At 42.3% G+C, this 15,994-nt stretch overlaps 1 protein-coding gene across 1 annotated transcript in view; it reads left to right on the plus strand.

Annotated features, from left to right (window-relative positions):
- ENPP1 (ectonucleotide pyrophosphatase/phosphodiesterase 1) overlaps window positions 1-7,156 on the plus strand; it is a 62,324-nt gene extending 55,168 nt beyond the window's left edge. Inside the window, exons 23-25 of the mRNA XM_015421254.1 lie at window positions 1,524-1,656; window positions 4,627-4,783; window positions 6,088-7,156. Coding sequence (XP_015276740.1) covers window positions 1,524-1,656; window positions 4,627-4,783; window positions 6,088-6,255 — 458 coding nt within the window. The 3' untranslated portion in view covers window positions 6,256-7,156. The remainder of the gene's footprint in view (window positions 1-1,523; window positions 1,657-4,626; window positions 4,784-6,087) is intronic.
- Window positions 7,157-15,994: the final 8,838 nt, after the last annotated feature.

The raw sequence follows: 15,994 nt of genomic DNA on the forward strand, positions 1-15,994 counted from the left end.
GTACGGAAAAGAGGCGGGGGCTCTGCGCACGCATGCGTGTCCAGGGAGGGGGGAGTGCGAATAGGGAAGGCAACAGCCGGGAGAAGCGGTGCAGCAGCCAGAAAGCCCCCCAGGTCTCCTTAGAAGTAAGCCATGCACCGCGGTAGGGAGGGAGGGAGGTGTGCGCATGCGCCGTTGGGTGCTTGTGCGCATCCTGTGGAGACTTGGGGGAAAAAACCTTTTTGCGAGGGGACATGGGCGGGCGCGCGATCAGACGCCCGCCCTTGCCCTGAGGTTTCCGGAAACTAGTACCTCGGAGGTACTAGTTTTTTAAGCCACATCTTCGGCGGGAAGCCTCGGGTGAGCCACGGGAGCTCTACGCTTCCCAGATGTGGTGGTGTGATCGCGCCCGGAAAATCCGCCTATCTTCCATTTCTGTAGCGTGGCTAATGATCCGTGTGACCGCAGCCTAGGACTGCTTTCTAACAGTCTCTGGGTCTGTTCTGTAAATGCATGCAAGGTAGGCATAACAATTGTCACAATACCCTTTGCACAGTGGAAGCTTCTGAATATCAACGTCCAGGCCTATAGCAGTTTAGGATATCCCCTAGTTTTGCATTATATATTGCCTTGCAGTCATCAAGGACTTCAGCAGATGTTTTCTAGCCCTAACCTTGTATAGCAAAATGACCCACAGTGCGCTAAGGCAATGGCGAATTGGCTCAGTTTGGAATTTTGTTAGACAAAAAAATTCATTCCGTTCAGAAAACTGATTCTACAGGTAAACAAGTGTAATGCAACCTATAGTTTTAATGTAGGAAATGCAGGGCAGTGTACCCAGTGGTGTACCAAGGGGAGGGTGTGGTCAGCCACCCACCTGGTGCCTGCAGCCAAACATCTTCCCTTTTATTTTTACAATGCAGTTCTGACTTCAGCTGCTAAGAGCACAGGGAAGTCTGAGCATAGCAGAAAGCTCTAGGATCAGCTAAGCTTCCCTTTTCTCCAGGACTACAGATCGAGCTGATAGCTGCTACAGTAAAGTTAAATACAAGAACATTTTCACCGTCTGCTTTTCTTTTCTGGACATTGAATATAAAGTTTGGGACCAGTGGGCCCTTTAAGACCAAACTTTGTTCTGCTGCTTCAGAGCCACACGGCTACCCACCTGAATCTATTTCCTTGCCATTATTATTATTCATTTTATTTCATGATTATTACTGGAAATAATTTTGTCGCATAGAGGAAGGGCCCTGACCTGGATATCCCCAGCCTTGCCTGATCTCGTCAGATCTCAGAAGTTAAGCAGGGCCAACTTGGAGGCAGGCAATGGCAAATCACCACTGAACGTCTCCTGCTTTGGAAACTCTACAGGGTCATAAGTCAGCTGTGACTTGAGGGCAAAAAAGAGGGGGGGGGGCGTTTAAAAATTATCCACCCCTTGTGCCAAATAGGCTGGGTTCACCACTGAATGTACTTTTACTCAGGAATGTGATGGGCCTTATCTTGTAACCATCAATCACACATATTCATCCTTGTGCCTCCAGTGATCTGGAACTATTTCCACGCAGTCCTCCTCCCAGCAAATGCTGCATCCAGAAATGGTGTAAATGTAATCACTGGTCCTGTGTTTGATTATGACTACAATGGCTTATATGATACACCCAAGGAAGTGAAAAGGTGGGTACATGGTAGGTTTAGCTTTCATAATAATAAAAATAAGCAGTGATGTATTTTAATGAATTAGTTACCAAAGCAAAGTTCTTCTTAAACTTAATTTTTGGCAAAAAGTCCAACTCTCTGTGAACATATGAAAATATTTATACAAACAAAAGATTGACAAATTACCTGAGAGATAAGTGAAATCCATAGCAACACACACACACACACACACACACACACACACACACCCCTTATACAAGTTTAGGTTTTGGTCTACAGTGCTGTGAATCCAGACTGAATTTTTCCATCAGTGGAATATAAGTTTGCTTCTTCCCACTGCGGCCCACAGATCTCCATGCCTGGGGGAAAGGGGATGGAGAGGAATGACAAGAAAGGAGGTCTGCAGCAGGGATTGGTAAACACTGTAAATTGCCCATCTGGCAGGGATCCAACCCTATATCTGCTAATGAGGGATCAGCCAACTGGAATGACAAAATACAAAAATATAAAACCAAGGATGAAATCGCAAACTCTCTGCTCCAGAGCAGTTCTGATAATGGCTGCCACACCGCTCTGATGCAAGAGGTGTGAACCTCGACTGTAATTCTTCCAAAATTGTTTTCTAGGAGTATGGCTATGCATACTGTTCACATGGACCCTGTTGCTATATATCCTTTATTTATTTAAATGGTGTGGTGGTAAGAGATTCAGGCTACAGAAATGAAAGGAAGATGCATAAGTTGAGGGAGTGTGCTCTGTTTCTTCTGTGTGAATACTGCCTCAGTAGTATACAACATTTTATTTCTACAACATTACAAAACTGATCCTGGCTTATCCCCTAACATCAAGGAACTTAATGCCAATTTCACAGCACTTTAAAAAATATCCATAAAGTTCAGAGAGGGCAATCTCTTTCTGACAGGCACCTTAACAGATACTCATAATTATTTAATTTTGACTTGGGTAACCATAACTTAAAGCACAACCCATCATAACGCAAAAGAATTCCTTTATATAATCAGGCTGTGATCACACACACTAAATAATACACTTTCAATCCACTTTCAGTGCACTTTCCTAATGGATTTTGCCAGTTCGCACAAAAATCCAGTTGGAAAGTGCATTGAAAGTGCCTTATTTAGTGTGTGTGATTGCAGCTTGTCTAGTTAAATTGGAGTGCTGTGATAGGTTTCCTTAATGATGAGAACATTAATCTGCGAAACCAGGGCTGCTTTCACACCACAGATTTCCCAAGTTTCAGCCACCCACCTGGTGTATTTTTTTCTTGTTTCCACATAATATTTTTCTCTATTTGTGCCCAAATCATTAACCCATTTTTTCCCCAAAAATTTGGCTTTAAATTAAACCTGCAAAAGGGGGTATTTCTGGGGCCGGATGCTATCCACACAATTTTGTGTGTGTGTCTGAAGGGGAAACTGTAATTTCAGGACTACGATGAATAGGTAGTCAGTTACTAGTGTCATTTGTTGATGACCTGAAGGAGCTAGTCCCTGGCACCAGTTAACATAGAAGAAAACTGCCTTATTTTTAGACAGAGGAGAGGGCCTCCTCATAAGCTCTGTAACTATGAGTTTTTTTAAAAAAGGTTGTTAAACTCATGCTCATTTTTTTAAAAAAGCAGAAGAGAATTACCCCCCATAGCCTGCCTTTTAGGGAAGGGCGAGAGGATGTTGGAGATATCTGCAAATACATATAAGGTTTTTTTTTTAAGAGATTGCATTGTTTTGAGATTAGAGTCCAGAAGCCCCTCAGAGACCAACAAAAGTTTCAGGGTGTACGCTTTCGAGAGTCAAAGCTCCCTTTGCCGAGTGTCTCCCAAAGCTCATACCCTGAAACTCTTGTTGGTCTCTGAGGTGCTCCTGGACTCTAACCGTTCTACTGAAGATCAACATGGCTACCCTCTGAAACTATATTCATGCATTATTTTTGTGCAGCATTGTGTTATCAATGCAACTCAAAATAACATTTAAAAAAATGATAAACAGGGTGTGGAGAATCCTAAGGGTCACCTGAGAATACAGTGGGAGGGGGGCTTCATGTGCACACAAAGCCACCACTACAAATGAAGAGGAAACGGATTACCTGGGCTGCCTGGAATGTCCATTGCAAGGAGAATTACACACAGAATCGTATCAGCCAATAGGCTAACACCAAGAATCACCCTGGTGTGGAAGCAGCCCAGTTTGCAAAATTAACTGTGTAACTGAACAAAATTCAAGTCCAGGGGCAGCTTTTAGGACCAACAAAGTCTTATTCAAGGTATAAGCTTTGGTGTGTGCACACAATTCTTCAGATACAGTAAAATGGAAGTTACCAACCCATACAAAGAGGCAGAGGGTGAGCAGCAAATTAGCATAAGCATAATAAATGTTGTTTAAGTGATGCAAGGACTAAACTGGAATAACAAGCTTAGTTTATATGGTCACCATCTGTTTGGGTTTAATTCCAAGGGGAAACAGTGAAGGAAATAAATATATCAGAATTGGAGATTGATGTGCAAATGTACCCTTCGTAATTAGAAACTGTGTTTGGAGTAATTCTGTAGCAGCTCACACTGTAAATGTGCTTCAGAGTTTCACTGGGGTACACACACACTGTAGTTATATGGTTTTGTTAAAACTTGTTTCTTACTTTAGACCTTTTGTTATTCATTGTTATTCTTTGTTCTTGGTCTATGGGCTTAGACTAGAGTATACCTGCATAGGTCCAAATCTACCATGAAGTTCTCCTCTGTAAGCCTCGTTAAACTGAATGAATTTATTGCAGTGGAACTTACCCCAGAGAACAGTTACTAGTATCTGTTCCGCAGCAGTAAATTCATTCATTTTAATGGCACCTGCACAAGAGAAATTCCTGTTGAATTGAGTCCAGTGGTACTACATTATGTTAAATGGATATTAGATTGTTCGACTCATGCTACTGTAGTATATTCTGTTTTTAGCTTAAAAACCTTTTTTTATATTTCAGACTCTCTAATAATTCGGAAGTCCTGATTCCAACTCACTATTTCATTATGCTGACAAGCTGTAAAAACGTTTCCCAGACTCCTTTGCAGTGTGAAGGATCTCTTGATGTAGAATCTTATATTGTACCTCACAGAGAAGACAACAGTGAAAGCTGCATAGTGAGTAATTCTCATTTTCATTCATGTATAAGCACTTGTACCCAGCTGTGTGTATTCCACTTTTTCACCACAGTGTAAAAAATATGCATTTTTGGTTAAGGACAAGTTTCTGGCTTTACAGCTGTGAAGATAGGCTTGAAAAATGTATAGGCAATGTCTGGAAAAAGTTCTGAAGCCAAAAGAATGGGATGTCTTGGGTAACTTGAATAACTCATTGTTCCTTTTCAGTGATGAGTTAAAGCCCCTCCAGTATATGCAAATGTACTTGATATATGGGGCTTGACAATTTAGCATTTCTTGGTACAGAATTTCTTATTTAACCAAAGTCAACATAGTCCTGGCTCAGATGCAAGCATCTATGTCAAGAAACCTCCCAGGTATTCACTGCAGAGGTTTGACCAGAGTTTTGAGGCTATTATCAGATCTATTCTTTGTTCTAATAAAAGCATCTTCTTTATGTAGAACCTTTCTCTCATATTAGCTTTCTGCAGAAGCCTGCCCTTTCTCCTACACTGCCCTGTTGTTGTGAGGAAGACCGGGATTGTTAGTTACCCATGGGAGGCCCAGGCAATGGCTGGGGTTCTGGAGTTGGTGCAGCACAACTCACCGGAAGGGGAAGGGGAAGGGGAAGAAAAGTGCTCCCTAATTCCCTGTTGTGATCATCCCACACGTGTGCGGTTTGGGGAGCAGGGATGGGATGGATTATTCTCTCGATTTTTATCCTTAATATCCGGAATATTCTAAGTACCCAAGGTGGCTTTTACAAGCACAGAGGAAAATGACTTTACTAAATATTAAAATACTATAGCAATATTTTAAAACACCTTGCAGTGTCTGCAATTCAACAAGGGACTGGGGGCAGGGAGTCGTTACGCACACTAAAGTTAAGCAGATCTGGGTCAGTCCTTGGATGGTGGTACCACTTGGGCATCTGATCTGTACATTCTTGAGCTCCATGAATGGAGAAAGGCAGAAATACATATGTCATAAATAAGTAAAGTAAACACACAACATTTTAAATCTGTGGCAAGAAAATGCATCACTTTTGCAAAGTCGTTACATTAGCAGTGCTATGCTATACAGTGTTATTCCACTCTAAACCTATTGAAATCAATAAGTCTAGGTGGGAATAACTCTATATAGGATTGTATTGCAGTCTTGCCTTATCCATTCAAACATCTTCCTTCAGTGGAAATTACTGGCTTCTTTGTAGTCTGTTGAGAATGTAATCACAGCAATACAATATTTCTGGAGCAATCTTTCCCCCCTCATATTCTAAAAAAATTCTCTCTCTGTTCCTGCAGAGCGGCAAGACTGAATCCTTGTGGGTTGAAGAAAGAATGAGGTTTCATGCAGCCCGGGTCAGAGACATAGAACTTCTGACTGGGCTAAGTTTTTTCCATGAAAGAAAACAGCCCGTGTCAGATATTTTACGGTTAAAAACATATCTGCCAAGTTTCAACAAGAACTAAATGTTGATGTTTGCATACTATTGGAATTTTTGTACAGAAAGAGGAAGCAAATGCTTTAAACATGCTAGTAGATTGTCTGAGGATGCTTGAGCAGGAAATAATCTGTGCCATATTTGTATCTCAGGGACATTTTATGGACCAGGCATAATAGAGGAGGGTAGCTTCTCTCAGCCTTATTATCCACATTGATGTGGTAAAAAGTTTTGTACTTTGTTATTAAAGCCAGTCTGCCAGCATTTCATAACCTGACGCACATATGAGGGAAAACAGTTTAACTAAATGTGAACTGGCAGGCATGTATATTTTATCAAAAAAGGAGAAATAATATAAATAGTTTTTAAAAACACATTTCATGCTTTCCAGTTCCTTTTCACTCTGTAGTGGTACTTTCGGAGTCAAACTGTATGAGATTTGGAAAACCATGATCAGATCTTCTACCTTTTAATCTTCTTTTACTAGTAGCATAAATTGGATTGAAAGCACAGCACAGAAAAATGGGGTACAAATCCTTCATTCTGCACCATTTTCCTGATGCAAAATGTTCTCCTTGAGTCTTTGGGGCATGCGGTGGCTCCAGAGGGGCCATTTATATTAGTACAGTGGCACAGAGGAAAATGAATAACCTCTCCTTCCCCAATGCCACGTCCTAATCTGATTTACTTTCCACCATGGCTGCTATTAAAAGACATGAGAGATCTGATCAGTCTTCTTCAGTGCCTCTTCTAGTTTGGCCCTAATGTACCTAATGTTATATATTGATTATTGCACCATTTACTGTATCGTGTTCTGATGTGTTGCTACTTTGTAAGGCTCACGAAGGGGACCGAACCAGCACTTTTCAGCTTTGCATCTTAGTATTCTACCACTTTCCTCAACTGATTTGTATAAATATTGTTTAACTTCCTGGTCATTGGAGGATGTGATAAAATATAATTTTACATCGGTTAGTCTGACTCTTTTTAAACTATCATGCCACAGAAAATGTCCATCTTGGGTTGGAACACACTTCCTTGATTCACAGAGATCAAGGTCCCTTTCATATGGGCTATTTAACCTGCTTTGGCTTCTGAAGGCACATTGATTTTTTAAATAGTTTCATACGCCTTGAGGATAAAACACTGTCATCCTGTAGAACAAAGTTTGAGTCCAGTGGCATCTTTAAGACTAACAAAGTTTTATTCAAGGTATGAGCTTTCCTGTGCACGCACACTTCTTCAGGTATGTTGAAATGAAAGTTACCAGTCCGTACATATAGGCAGAGGATAAGCAGCAGTAGTTAATGAAGCTTTAATCTGGGTTTTCCAAAACGTGTTTTAATCTGGTTTTTCTTTTTGGTGTTGCACTTTATCCTTAAGATGTGTGAAACCTTAACAAAATCCATTTGCTTTTAGAAGCCAAAGAGCTAATATGAAAAGGACCTAATCCTCCCTTTAGCACCTCTTCCATTCCTCTGGAGGATAGACAGCTATCTCTATATGTAGGGTTCCTACTGCCCCCTAGTGGGAAATCTCTTTGGTAAAGTTTTCTACAAATCAGAAGAAATTGCTCTACAAAGCCAACACAGGTTGACAGCGAAACGAACGAACACTAAAGTCTGTTAAAAATGTATTTATTAAGCCCAAATTAATCCTAGATGTAATCACTATAGGCTAGAGATACACTAGTTGCTTTTCTCATGATATATGATTTGACTTTCATATGCATATTATTTTAGCTTTCTTTACCAGATAACAAGAGGTACTACTGACTCTCCCACAGTATACCTTATAATGCCAGCCGAATGATCAGGAAGAACACTGGTCCTTCTTTTCCTAGGCATGGTGGTGCACAATGTCTGAAAGGCAGGAAAACAAACGTTTTTTTAAAAGCTTAGTTCTGAACACAGCTGTGTACATACTAAGTTGTTGAATCTTTTCAAACCACAGATCCAAATTAATCCTCACCTTTTTGTGTGCATGTATGAAAAGCACAGAGTAGTTCCAAAACAAAGAGGGTCCCATTGTTGTCAAACCATGTAAAAGGTAACAATAAACACTTGGGCAGGCATATCTTACATTTTGCATTCTGTAGATACAGGTGGAAGGCAATGGCGAACCACCTCTACTTCTCATTTGCCTTGAAAGCCCCTTGCTGGGGCTTGTGACTTGCCAGCATGTACGTATTGATGTTTTAGTTGAAAATTTCAGTATCTTTCACAAACACCCAAATATTACAATATCCTATCAACAGTATTTGTTTATTAGACTTTTATCCCATTTTATTAGACTTTTATAAAATTTAATACACAACAAATTATACAGTTTAATAAAATAAATCCATCACAATTTAAAACCAATCTTACAGTTAAAACATTAGCAATCAATCTACTATAAGTTAAAGCATTAGCAATCAATCTACCATAACAAATAGCACCCTTACAAACCTTCAGGGTGCATAACTAAGGGCACATCCAATACAGGGAAATTCTTGGCCCAGCAGTCACTGTACTCAACCATACGCCCAGTGGAACATCTCTGTCTTACAGGCCCTGTGGAATTGAACCAGATCCCGCAGGGCTCGGGTCTTTCTAGACAGAGAGTTCCATCAGGTTTGGGGCAGAGCCGAAAAGGCCTTGGTCCTGGTTGAGGACACCAGATCATTCCAGAGCCAGAAGAAGAACTTAAGAAGGACTTCACCAGATAAAATTTATCAGGCTGTTAGACTCCACTTTGTTCAATCACCTTTCCATATGCTTCCTCAGTACCAGGGGTCATTTCCTGCTGGAGGAGGGCGAAGCAGCACTCTGGCAGTAAGGAGCCCAGGGTGGCCCCTCGCCGCCATTCCTGGCCTGCCTGCGCATGCAGACAAGCCAGGGAAGGCTTGCAGAGCTCCCCGCTGCCTGGGGGGATTTAAATGCCTTTTCCCCCCTTCCCCTAATGGGGAAGGGAGAGAAAGGCATTCTAAACATGCCTAGGTTCCCTGCCCGATCTTCTCTAGGTGCCCTAGAAGATTAGGCAGAGAACACAGGCATGTATCCCTCCCTGCCCTCCCCTCTACTTCTCCAGCCAGCCCACCGCGGCGGGCTGGCTGGAGAAGAGGAGGGGAGGCGGGCAGAAATGCCCCCTTTTCCCCTGAGCCTCTCCGCTTTTGCGGAGAAACTCAGGGGAGTGGGGGGGGGATTTAAATGCCTTTATTTCCCTTCCCCAGATGGGAAATATGCCTGGGTTCCCTGTGCGATGTTCTCCAGGTGCCCCACAGCCGTGGGGCACCTGGAGAAGATCAAGCAGGGAATGCAGGCATGTCTGCCTCCCTGCCCTCCCTTCCCCTGAGCCTCTCCGCTTTTGCGGAGAAACTCAGGGGAGTGGGGGGGGGATTTAAATGCCTTCTAAATCCCAATGTTCTCCAGGTGCCCTGCAGCTGTGGGGCAGCTGATCGGGCAGGGACCCCAGGTATGCTTGCAGCCTCTCCGCTTTTGCGGAGAAACTCAGGGAAGGGGGGGATTTAAATGCCTTCTAAATCCCAATGTTCTCCAGGTGCCCTGCAGCTGTGGGGCAGCTGATCGGGCAGGGACCCCAGGTATGCTTGCCTGCCTCCCCTTTGTCAGGGGGTGTGGCATATCCAAATGAGTTATGCAAATGAGCTCCTGCACCTCTTTTTCTACGAAATGACCCCTGCTCAGTACTGAGCACAAATATTGCATTAGCAGCCAGCCAGCTGTAGTGTCACATACCTTCTGCCATAAGCTTTGCTTTCTTGGTTTCATGCCTTCCATTAATTTCTCAAAATGAACTCTTTATGTATGAATCCTACTCCTGGATCATAAACATTCACATGTTTTGTTATATGCTGCCTAACATCCAAATAACTCTGTCACCACTCTGTGTGGATTTTGCATCAGATTAGGTGTTAGTATGTATCACTTGTATATGGCTGCGCAAGACTCAGTGCTTCAGTGTAGGATAATTTTTAACTAGATTTCAACTAGGTACAGTTACAGTACATGTGTACAAAATACAGGTTTAGTGCATCAGTTATGATGGATGCACGTGTATAATATTTCCCATCAAAAACTCACAAGCAGAGGCAGAGCCTTTTCTAGTTACCATTTGTAGGCACTTTGAGGGAAGAAGCCATACATGCCTACTGATGTTTTACACCAACATTTTGCACTTGGATATGAAAATCTGAGTCCACATTGTATCATAGCTGGTGGCCCTGAAAACCAGGCCATTAATCTGTAGAGGCAAAACAGACTACAAGGTAGTTCACAGAGATCCCCTATATGTAATTTTTTCATATAGCGTTACATTTAATGTGTGTTTGGAAGATATGCACAATGTATGAGCTGCAAAAAAAAAAAAGCAAGACACATGGACATTTGGGATGTACACACTGATCATGGAATGTTCTACACGGGAGCATACCTGAGCCCGACACCTAGATGACTATGTGAACCAGCTCATGAAAAATGTTGTTGTACATGTAATAATTAATTTCTACTTCAAAAGACATTGCACCAATATTACATTTATGGCCACAAAGTTAATACACATTTATCTGGGACTAAGCTCAGTTGAATATAGTGGAACAAACTATTACAAATGACTGGGCTATAAGGCACTGAATAAGTTTTCAGGGGAGCTTGAGAAATACACAGGTGTTGTGGTATTCTGGTCTCTTTCAGAATTGGAGTAAGTTTTTTTTTAATAGGTAAACATTTTATTGAACTATCAAAATATACATGAACAATAAAATAATAATGGAAAGCTATGTTTTAAAAGCAATGATTTAACCACGTATTGTCAGTCACAACTTTACAGTTCTAATCCATTACTTTTTCTGAAGGATGAGTGTGTGTGTTGTAGCAGTGGTACAGTATAGTACAATACTGTGTCAGCTGTGATTTCAGTACAGTGACCTTATAAAATCACTTTGGCAAATAATTCATAATCACAGCTATACCTTTTTGGTATGTAGAACATGTACTGATCGTATTATATTATACCTTTTACTAGAAAATGAAATGTTCTCATTACTGTTGGAAGGCTTCAAAGAAGGACTGAGAAATGATTGCTATTTATTTGTTGATACATTCAACTTCAAAGCACCCATAAACATGTACACTGAGTGGTCAGAGTTGCCAGCAAAACATTTGGAGCAAATGAAAGCAACATCACAATCCATTTTCAAATGTTTGTACAATGCAGTGCACGTATTTATATTTTCAAAGAGCCATATACTTGCTTTATAGAATTGCATTCTGGGCTTAGAAAATAAGGTAAGATTGCACTTGCAATCTAATGGTTATGAGAGTGATTTTCTGAATTGCTACTGTGATTTTTGATGTTCAGCTTCTCATTGATGCCTTTGAAATGTGACCCCTGAGAACTTTAGAATGGCAGTTTTCTCTACTGAGAAAGTAGGGCACATGCTGCATAAAATTGTTCTACCTTTTTTGGGTCATTTAAGATAGGTTCTCCTCTTTGAAAATGTATAGTACCTTTTCTGTAACTTAATTATGTTCTTCATCAATAATAATCATGATGGCCTTGAGAATGAGAAAATTTTTGAATATGTAGCTTTTAGGGTACATTGACTGATAACAGCTTTAAAGTTGAGAAGCAGAGATTCATTTAAGAACATAAGAACAAAAGAGAAACCAATGTTGGATCAGGCCAAAGGCCCATCCAGTCCAACACTCTGTGTCACACAGTGGCCAAAAATACCAGGTGCCATCAGGAGGTCCAGCAGTGGGGCCAGGACTCTAGAAGCCCTCCCACTGTTGCCTCTCCTCAAGCACGAAGAATACAGTGCATCACTTGTCCCAGACTTAAGAGTTCCTATCTATACCTTGTGGCTAATAGCCACTGATGGACCTCTGCTCCATATCTATATATCTAATAGCCAAGGCACCCCCTGCGTGTGGATACCTAAATCCGCACATCAGGGGCACCTGGGGGGCAGGGAGATTTTCCTACACATTTGGGGCAATCCCCAGATGTGCAGAAAAATATAAAAACTGTAAAAAGCTATAGGGGGATACTTAAATCCCCCCAAAAGTAAAGGAGTGTTCCCTGCGCATGTGCAGGGAATGCTCTGAGAAAGCTTCGCCACCGCCACAGGGGCGGGGGGGCAGCGGGAGAAGTCTTGGTAGGCTGGCCTCACCGCCGCCGCTGCTGGGGAGGGAGGGGGAGGGAGAAAGTTTGGTGGGCTGGCCTCACTGCCGCCACTGGGGGGGACGGAAAGGCTGGGCTCGCCTGCTGCCACATCTGCTTCTGCAGGCCGGGAGCTGTGGGGAATACTTCCCCCCGTGAGTATTGCGGGTCCTGCCTCTTGTGTTTATCTAATTCCCTCTTGATGAGTCTATTACAGTGTTTACTTTCTAGCCACATATAAAATCTATACCATCTTTCTTTAAATACATTGTCATCTTTTCCTTGTAATATTATAGTCAACTTATCCATTTCTGCTATTTCCAGCATTCTATAAATCAGTTCTTCCTTCGAAGGTATCTTTTCTAATTTCCAATATTTCACAAAAATAATGCGAGCCGATGTTAACGTATACGTTAATACAAACTGATCTGCTTTTTTATATTTGTCTAGTGCCATATTTAATAAAAATACTTCTGGTATACTGTAGGTCAATATCCATAATTTCATATATTACACCAGGAGTTTTGTGTTATGCTGCACCTCCACCACAGCTCCGAGAGAACTTGTGACTGACCCAAGGTCACAGATAAAGGTGGCTCGAATCCCTAAACCCTTTGACACGTTTTGTACTCCAATCCACAAGAATAACACAGCAGTTCGAGACCCGGGTGCCGCAGGACGGAGTGAGCTCCTGTCTCTGGCCCCAGCTCCTGCCAACCTAGCAGTTTGAAAGCAAGAAATTGCAAGTAGATAAATAGGTACCACTTTGGTGGGAAGGTAACAGCGCTCATAATACAATGACAAAAGAGACTAGATTAAAGCCATAGCATCATTTAATGTCTGGGGCTGTGGTGACTCAAGTGGTTAAGACGCTGAACTGCAGACCGGAAGGTCGGTAATTCAGCAGTTCGAGGCCCGAGTGCCGCAGGATGGAGTCAGCTCCCGTCTCTGGCCCCAGCTCCTGCCAACCTAGCAGTTCAAAAGCAAGAAATTGCAAGTAGATAAATAGGTACCACTTCGGTGGGAAGGGAACAGCGCTCTGTGCACCTCGGCATCTAGTCATGCCGGCCACGTGACCACGGAAATGTCTTCGGACAGCGCTGGCTCTTCGACTTGGAAACGGAGATGAGCACCACAACCCTAGAGTTGGATTCGACTGGCTTTTGAGCAAGGGAAACTTTTACCTTTACCTGATGAAAAATAACCACTTATTCCTTCATAGAAAAAAATACAAAGGCCAATACAATTACACATAGCAGTCTGCTCCAGACTCTCTCAGTCAATATCCTTCCAACAGTCTTGCCCATGTTGAGTCTGCCTCAATAGGTTTTGTTCATCTATGTGCCTACTAATTCTTTCCTTAATAATGGTTTCCACCAATTTACCCGGTATCGACGTCAGACTGACTGGCCTGTGATTTCCCGGATCTCCTCTGGAACCCTTTTTAAAGATGGGAGTGACATTTGCTACCTTCCAGTCCTCAGGAATGGAGGCAGATTTTAAGGAAAGATTACATATTTTTGTAAGGAGATCCACAAGTTCACATTTGAGTTCTTTCAGAACTCTCGGATGTATGCCATCCGGGCCTGGTGATTTAGCAGTTTTTAAGTGGTTTATCAGTTGTAGGACCTCCTCTCTCATCACCTCAATCTGATTCAGATCTTTCAACACCCCTCCCAAAATCAGCAGTTCTGAAGTGGGCAAGCACTTCTCATCTTCCACAGTGAAGACAGAAGCAAAAAATGCATTCAGCTTCTCAGCCATTTCCCTATCATCCTTCAGTACTCCTTTTACACCTTGGTCATCCAAGGGCCCCACTGCCTCCCTGGCTGGTTTCCTGCTTCTAATGTATTTGAAGAAAGTTTTATTGTTGGTCTTTATGTTTTTTGCTTTATGGTCCTCATATTCCCTTTTTGCCTGCCTGATCACAGAATTGCGTTTTATTTGCCACAGCCTGTGTTCCCTTTTTTCAACCTCACTGAGACTAGCTTTCCACCGCTTAAAGGAATCCTTCTTACCTTTTACAGCTTCCATTACTTTGTTAAGCATGCAGGCTTTTTTCTATACCTGTTTGTGCCTTTCCTAACCTGTGGTATATATTTTTTTCTGAGCTTCTAGGATTGTAGTTTTAAATAGTCTCCAAGCTTCCCCAGTGGTTTTGACCCTTTCTACTTTTCCTTTCAGTTTCCTCCTCACATATCCCCTCATACCAGAGAAGTTACCCCTTTTAAAGTGTATCGCCAAGAACCCAACTACAGAGATCATAGACAGTGGAACATTTTGGATTTTCTGTGCTTTATGTTGGCTTACTAAAGGCACTTTAGCTGCTATATCACATTGGCTCTTACTGGAATAATTTGCCTTGAGCATCAAGGTTGTCTGGATTGTGCAGACAGTTGACCACCTGTTCCAAACATCTATCCCATAACAATTGTAGTTTAACATGGGTGTTAAGAATTATGTTACAGATCTCTCCACATAACTGAAATTCCCAGGGTTCCTTAGGGAGTGGGAATGACAGTTAAACAAGTAGATATGGGGTGTACATATGGCCTGAGAAAGACATAGAGAGTAAATTAGAAAATAAATACCGGGAAGGAAAAAAGATAGATGTTTAACATTAAGATTGATCTTGGTCTGAAAAGGTTGACTACTATGGCTCTATGAGCATCTCAAGTGAAGACCAGGGGGTGGGGGGGGGAAGGACACTCAGATGTTAATGCTGGCCTCCACAGAAGACTGAAGCACTGATGATAGCCCGATATTCTGCCATCCCTTCTGCTTCAGTCTTGTCTCAGTTCTGCTTCAGTCAGCAGACCTGGTAAGACAATCAGAGCACTAGGACAGCAGCATCTGGACTGAGTGAAGAACTAAGCAATTCTCTATACGGACTTTCTAAGAAAGATCTTGTGTGTGTTGAATGGGAGTTAGGAGAAGATGGATCCCTGTCAGGACTAGGGATGACCATGAAACTGGAAAATGCAGTTCCTTTTGGTTCATGGTTTGTGGCGTACCCGGTTTGCGAATCACAAACTGTCATTAACTTTTAGGTCCGTGATGCAGTAGAACAGCTCGCTGGCATGCTAGAAACACCAAACGTACAGAGGGTCTCTGGCTGACTCTCCTCTACCTGCTCTCCAACTTTGGTGAATATTGGATTTACAGGGTCTGAGTTACCCCCCCCCCCCAGAAGATGGCCCCAGGAAAGTGCTTTCTGGGGAAATGGCAGGCACACGTTCACAAATGTATAAAATGGACCCCCTGCAGGCTACACACACCAAATGAACAAGCTGGAGAATTCTGTCCCCCTGTTGCTTTGAAGTTCTGTAAATATTTTGATTGAGTGGAGACTGTCTGGAAATGTATCCATTCATGAACCACCACAAACTGCTTGAAAGTTAATGAAAAGCTTGTGTCGGTTGACCTGCCATGAAGTTCAGTTCATGAACCACAGATTGGCCAACATTTATGATGAACTTTAGTTAATGAGTCAGTTCATGCCCATCCCTAGCCAGGAGTTTAGTTAATGAGTCAGTTCATGCCCATCCCTACTGCAGAGGAACCTGTGCACCCAGGAACCATCATGGAGTCGCTTGTGTCGGTTG

This window comes from Gekko japonicus, unplaced genomic scaffold, assembly GCF_001447785.1.
Source record: "Gekko japonicus isolate JY-2015 unplaced genomic scaffold, Gekko_japonicus_V1.1 scaffold407, whole genome shotgun sequence".
Lineage (NCBI taxonomy): Eukaryota > Metazoa > Chordata > Lepidosauria > Squamata > Gekkonidae > Gekko > Gekko japonicus.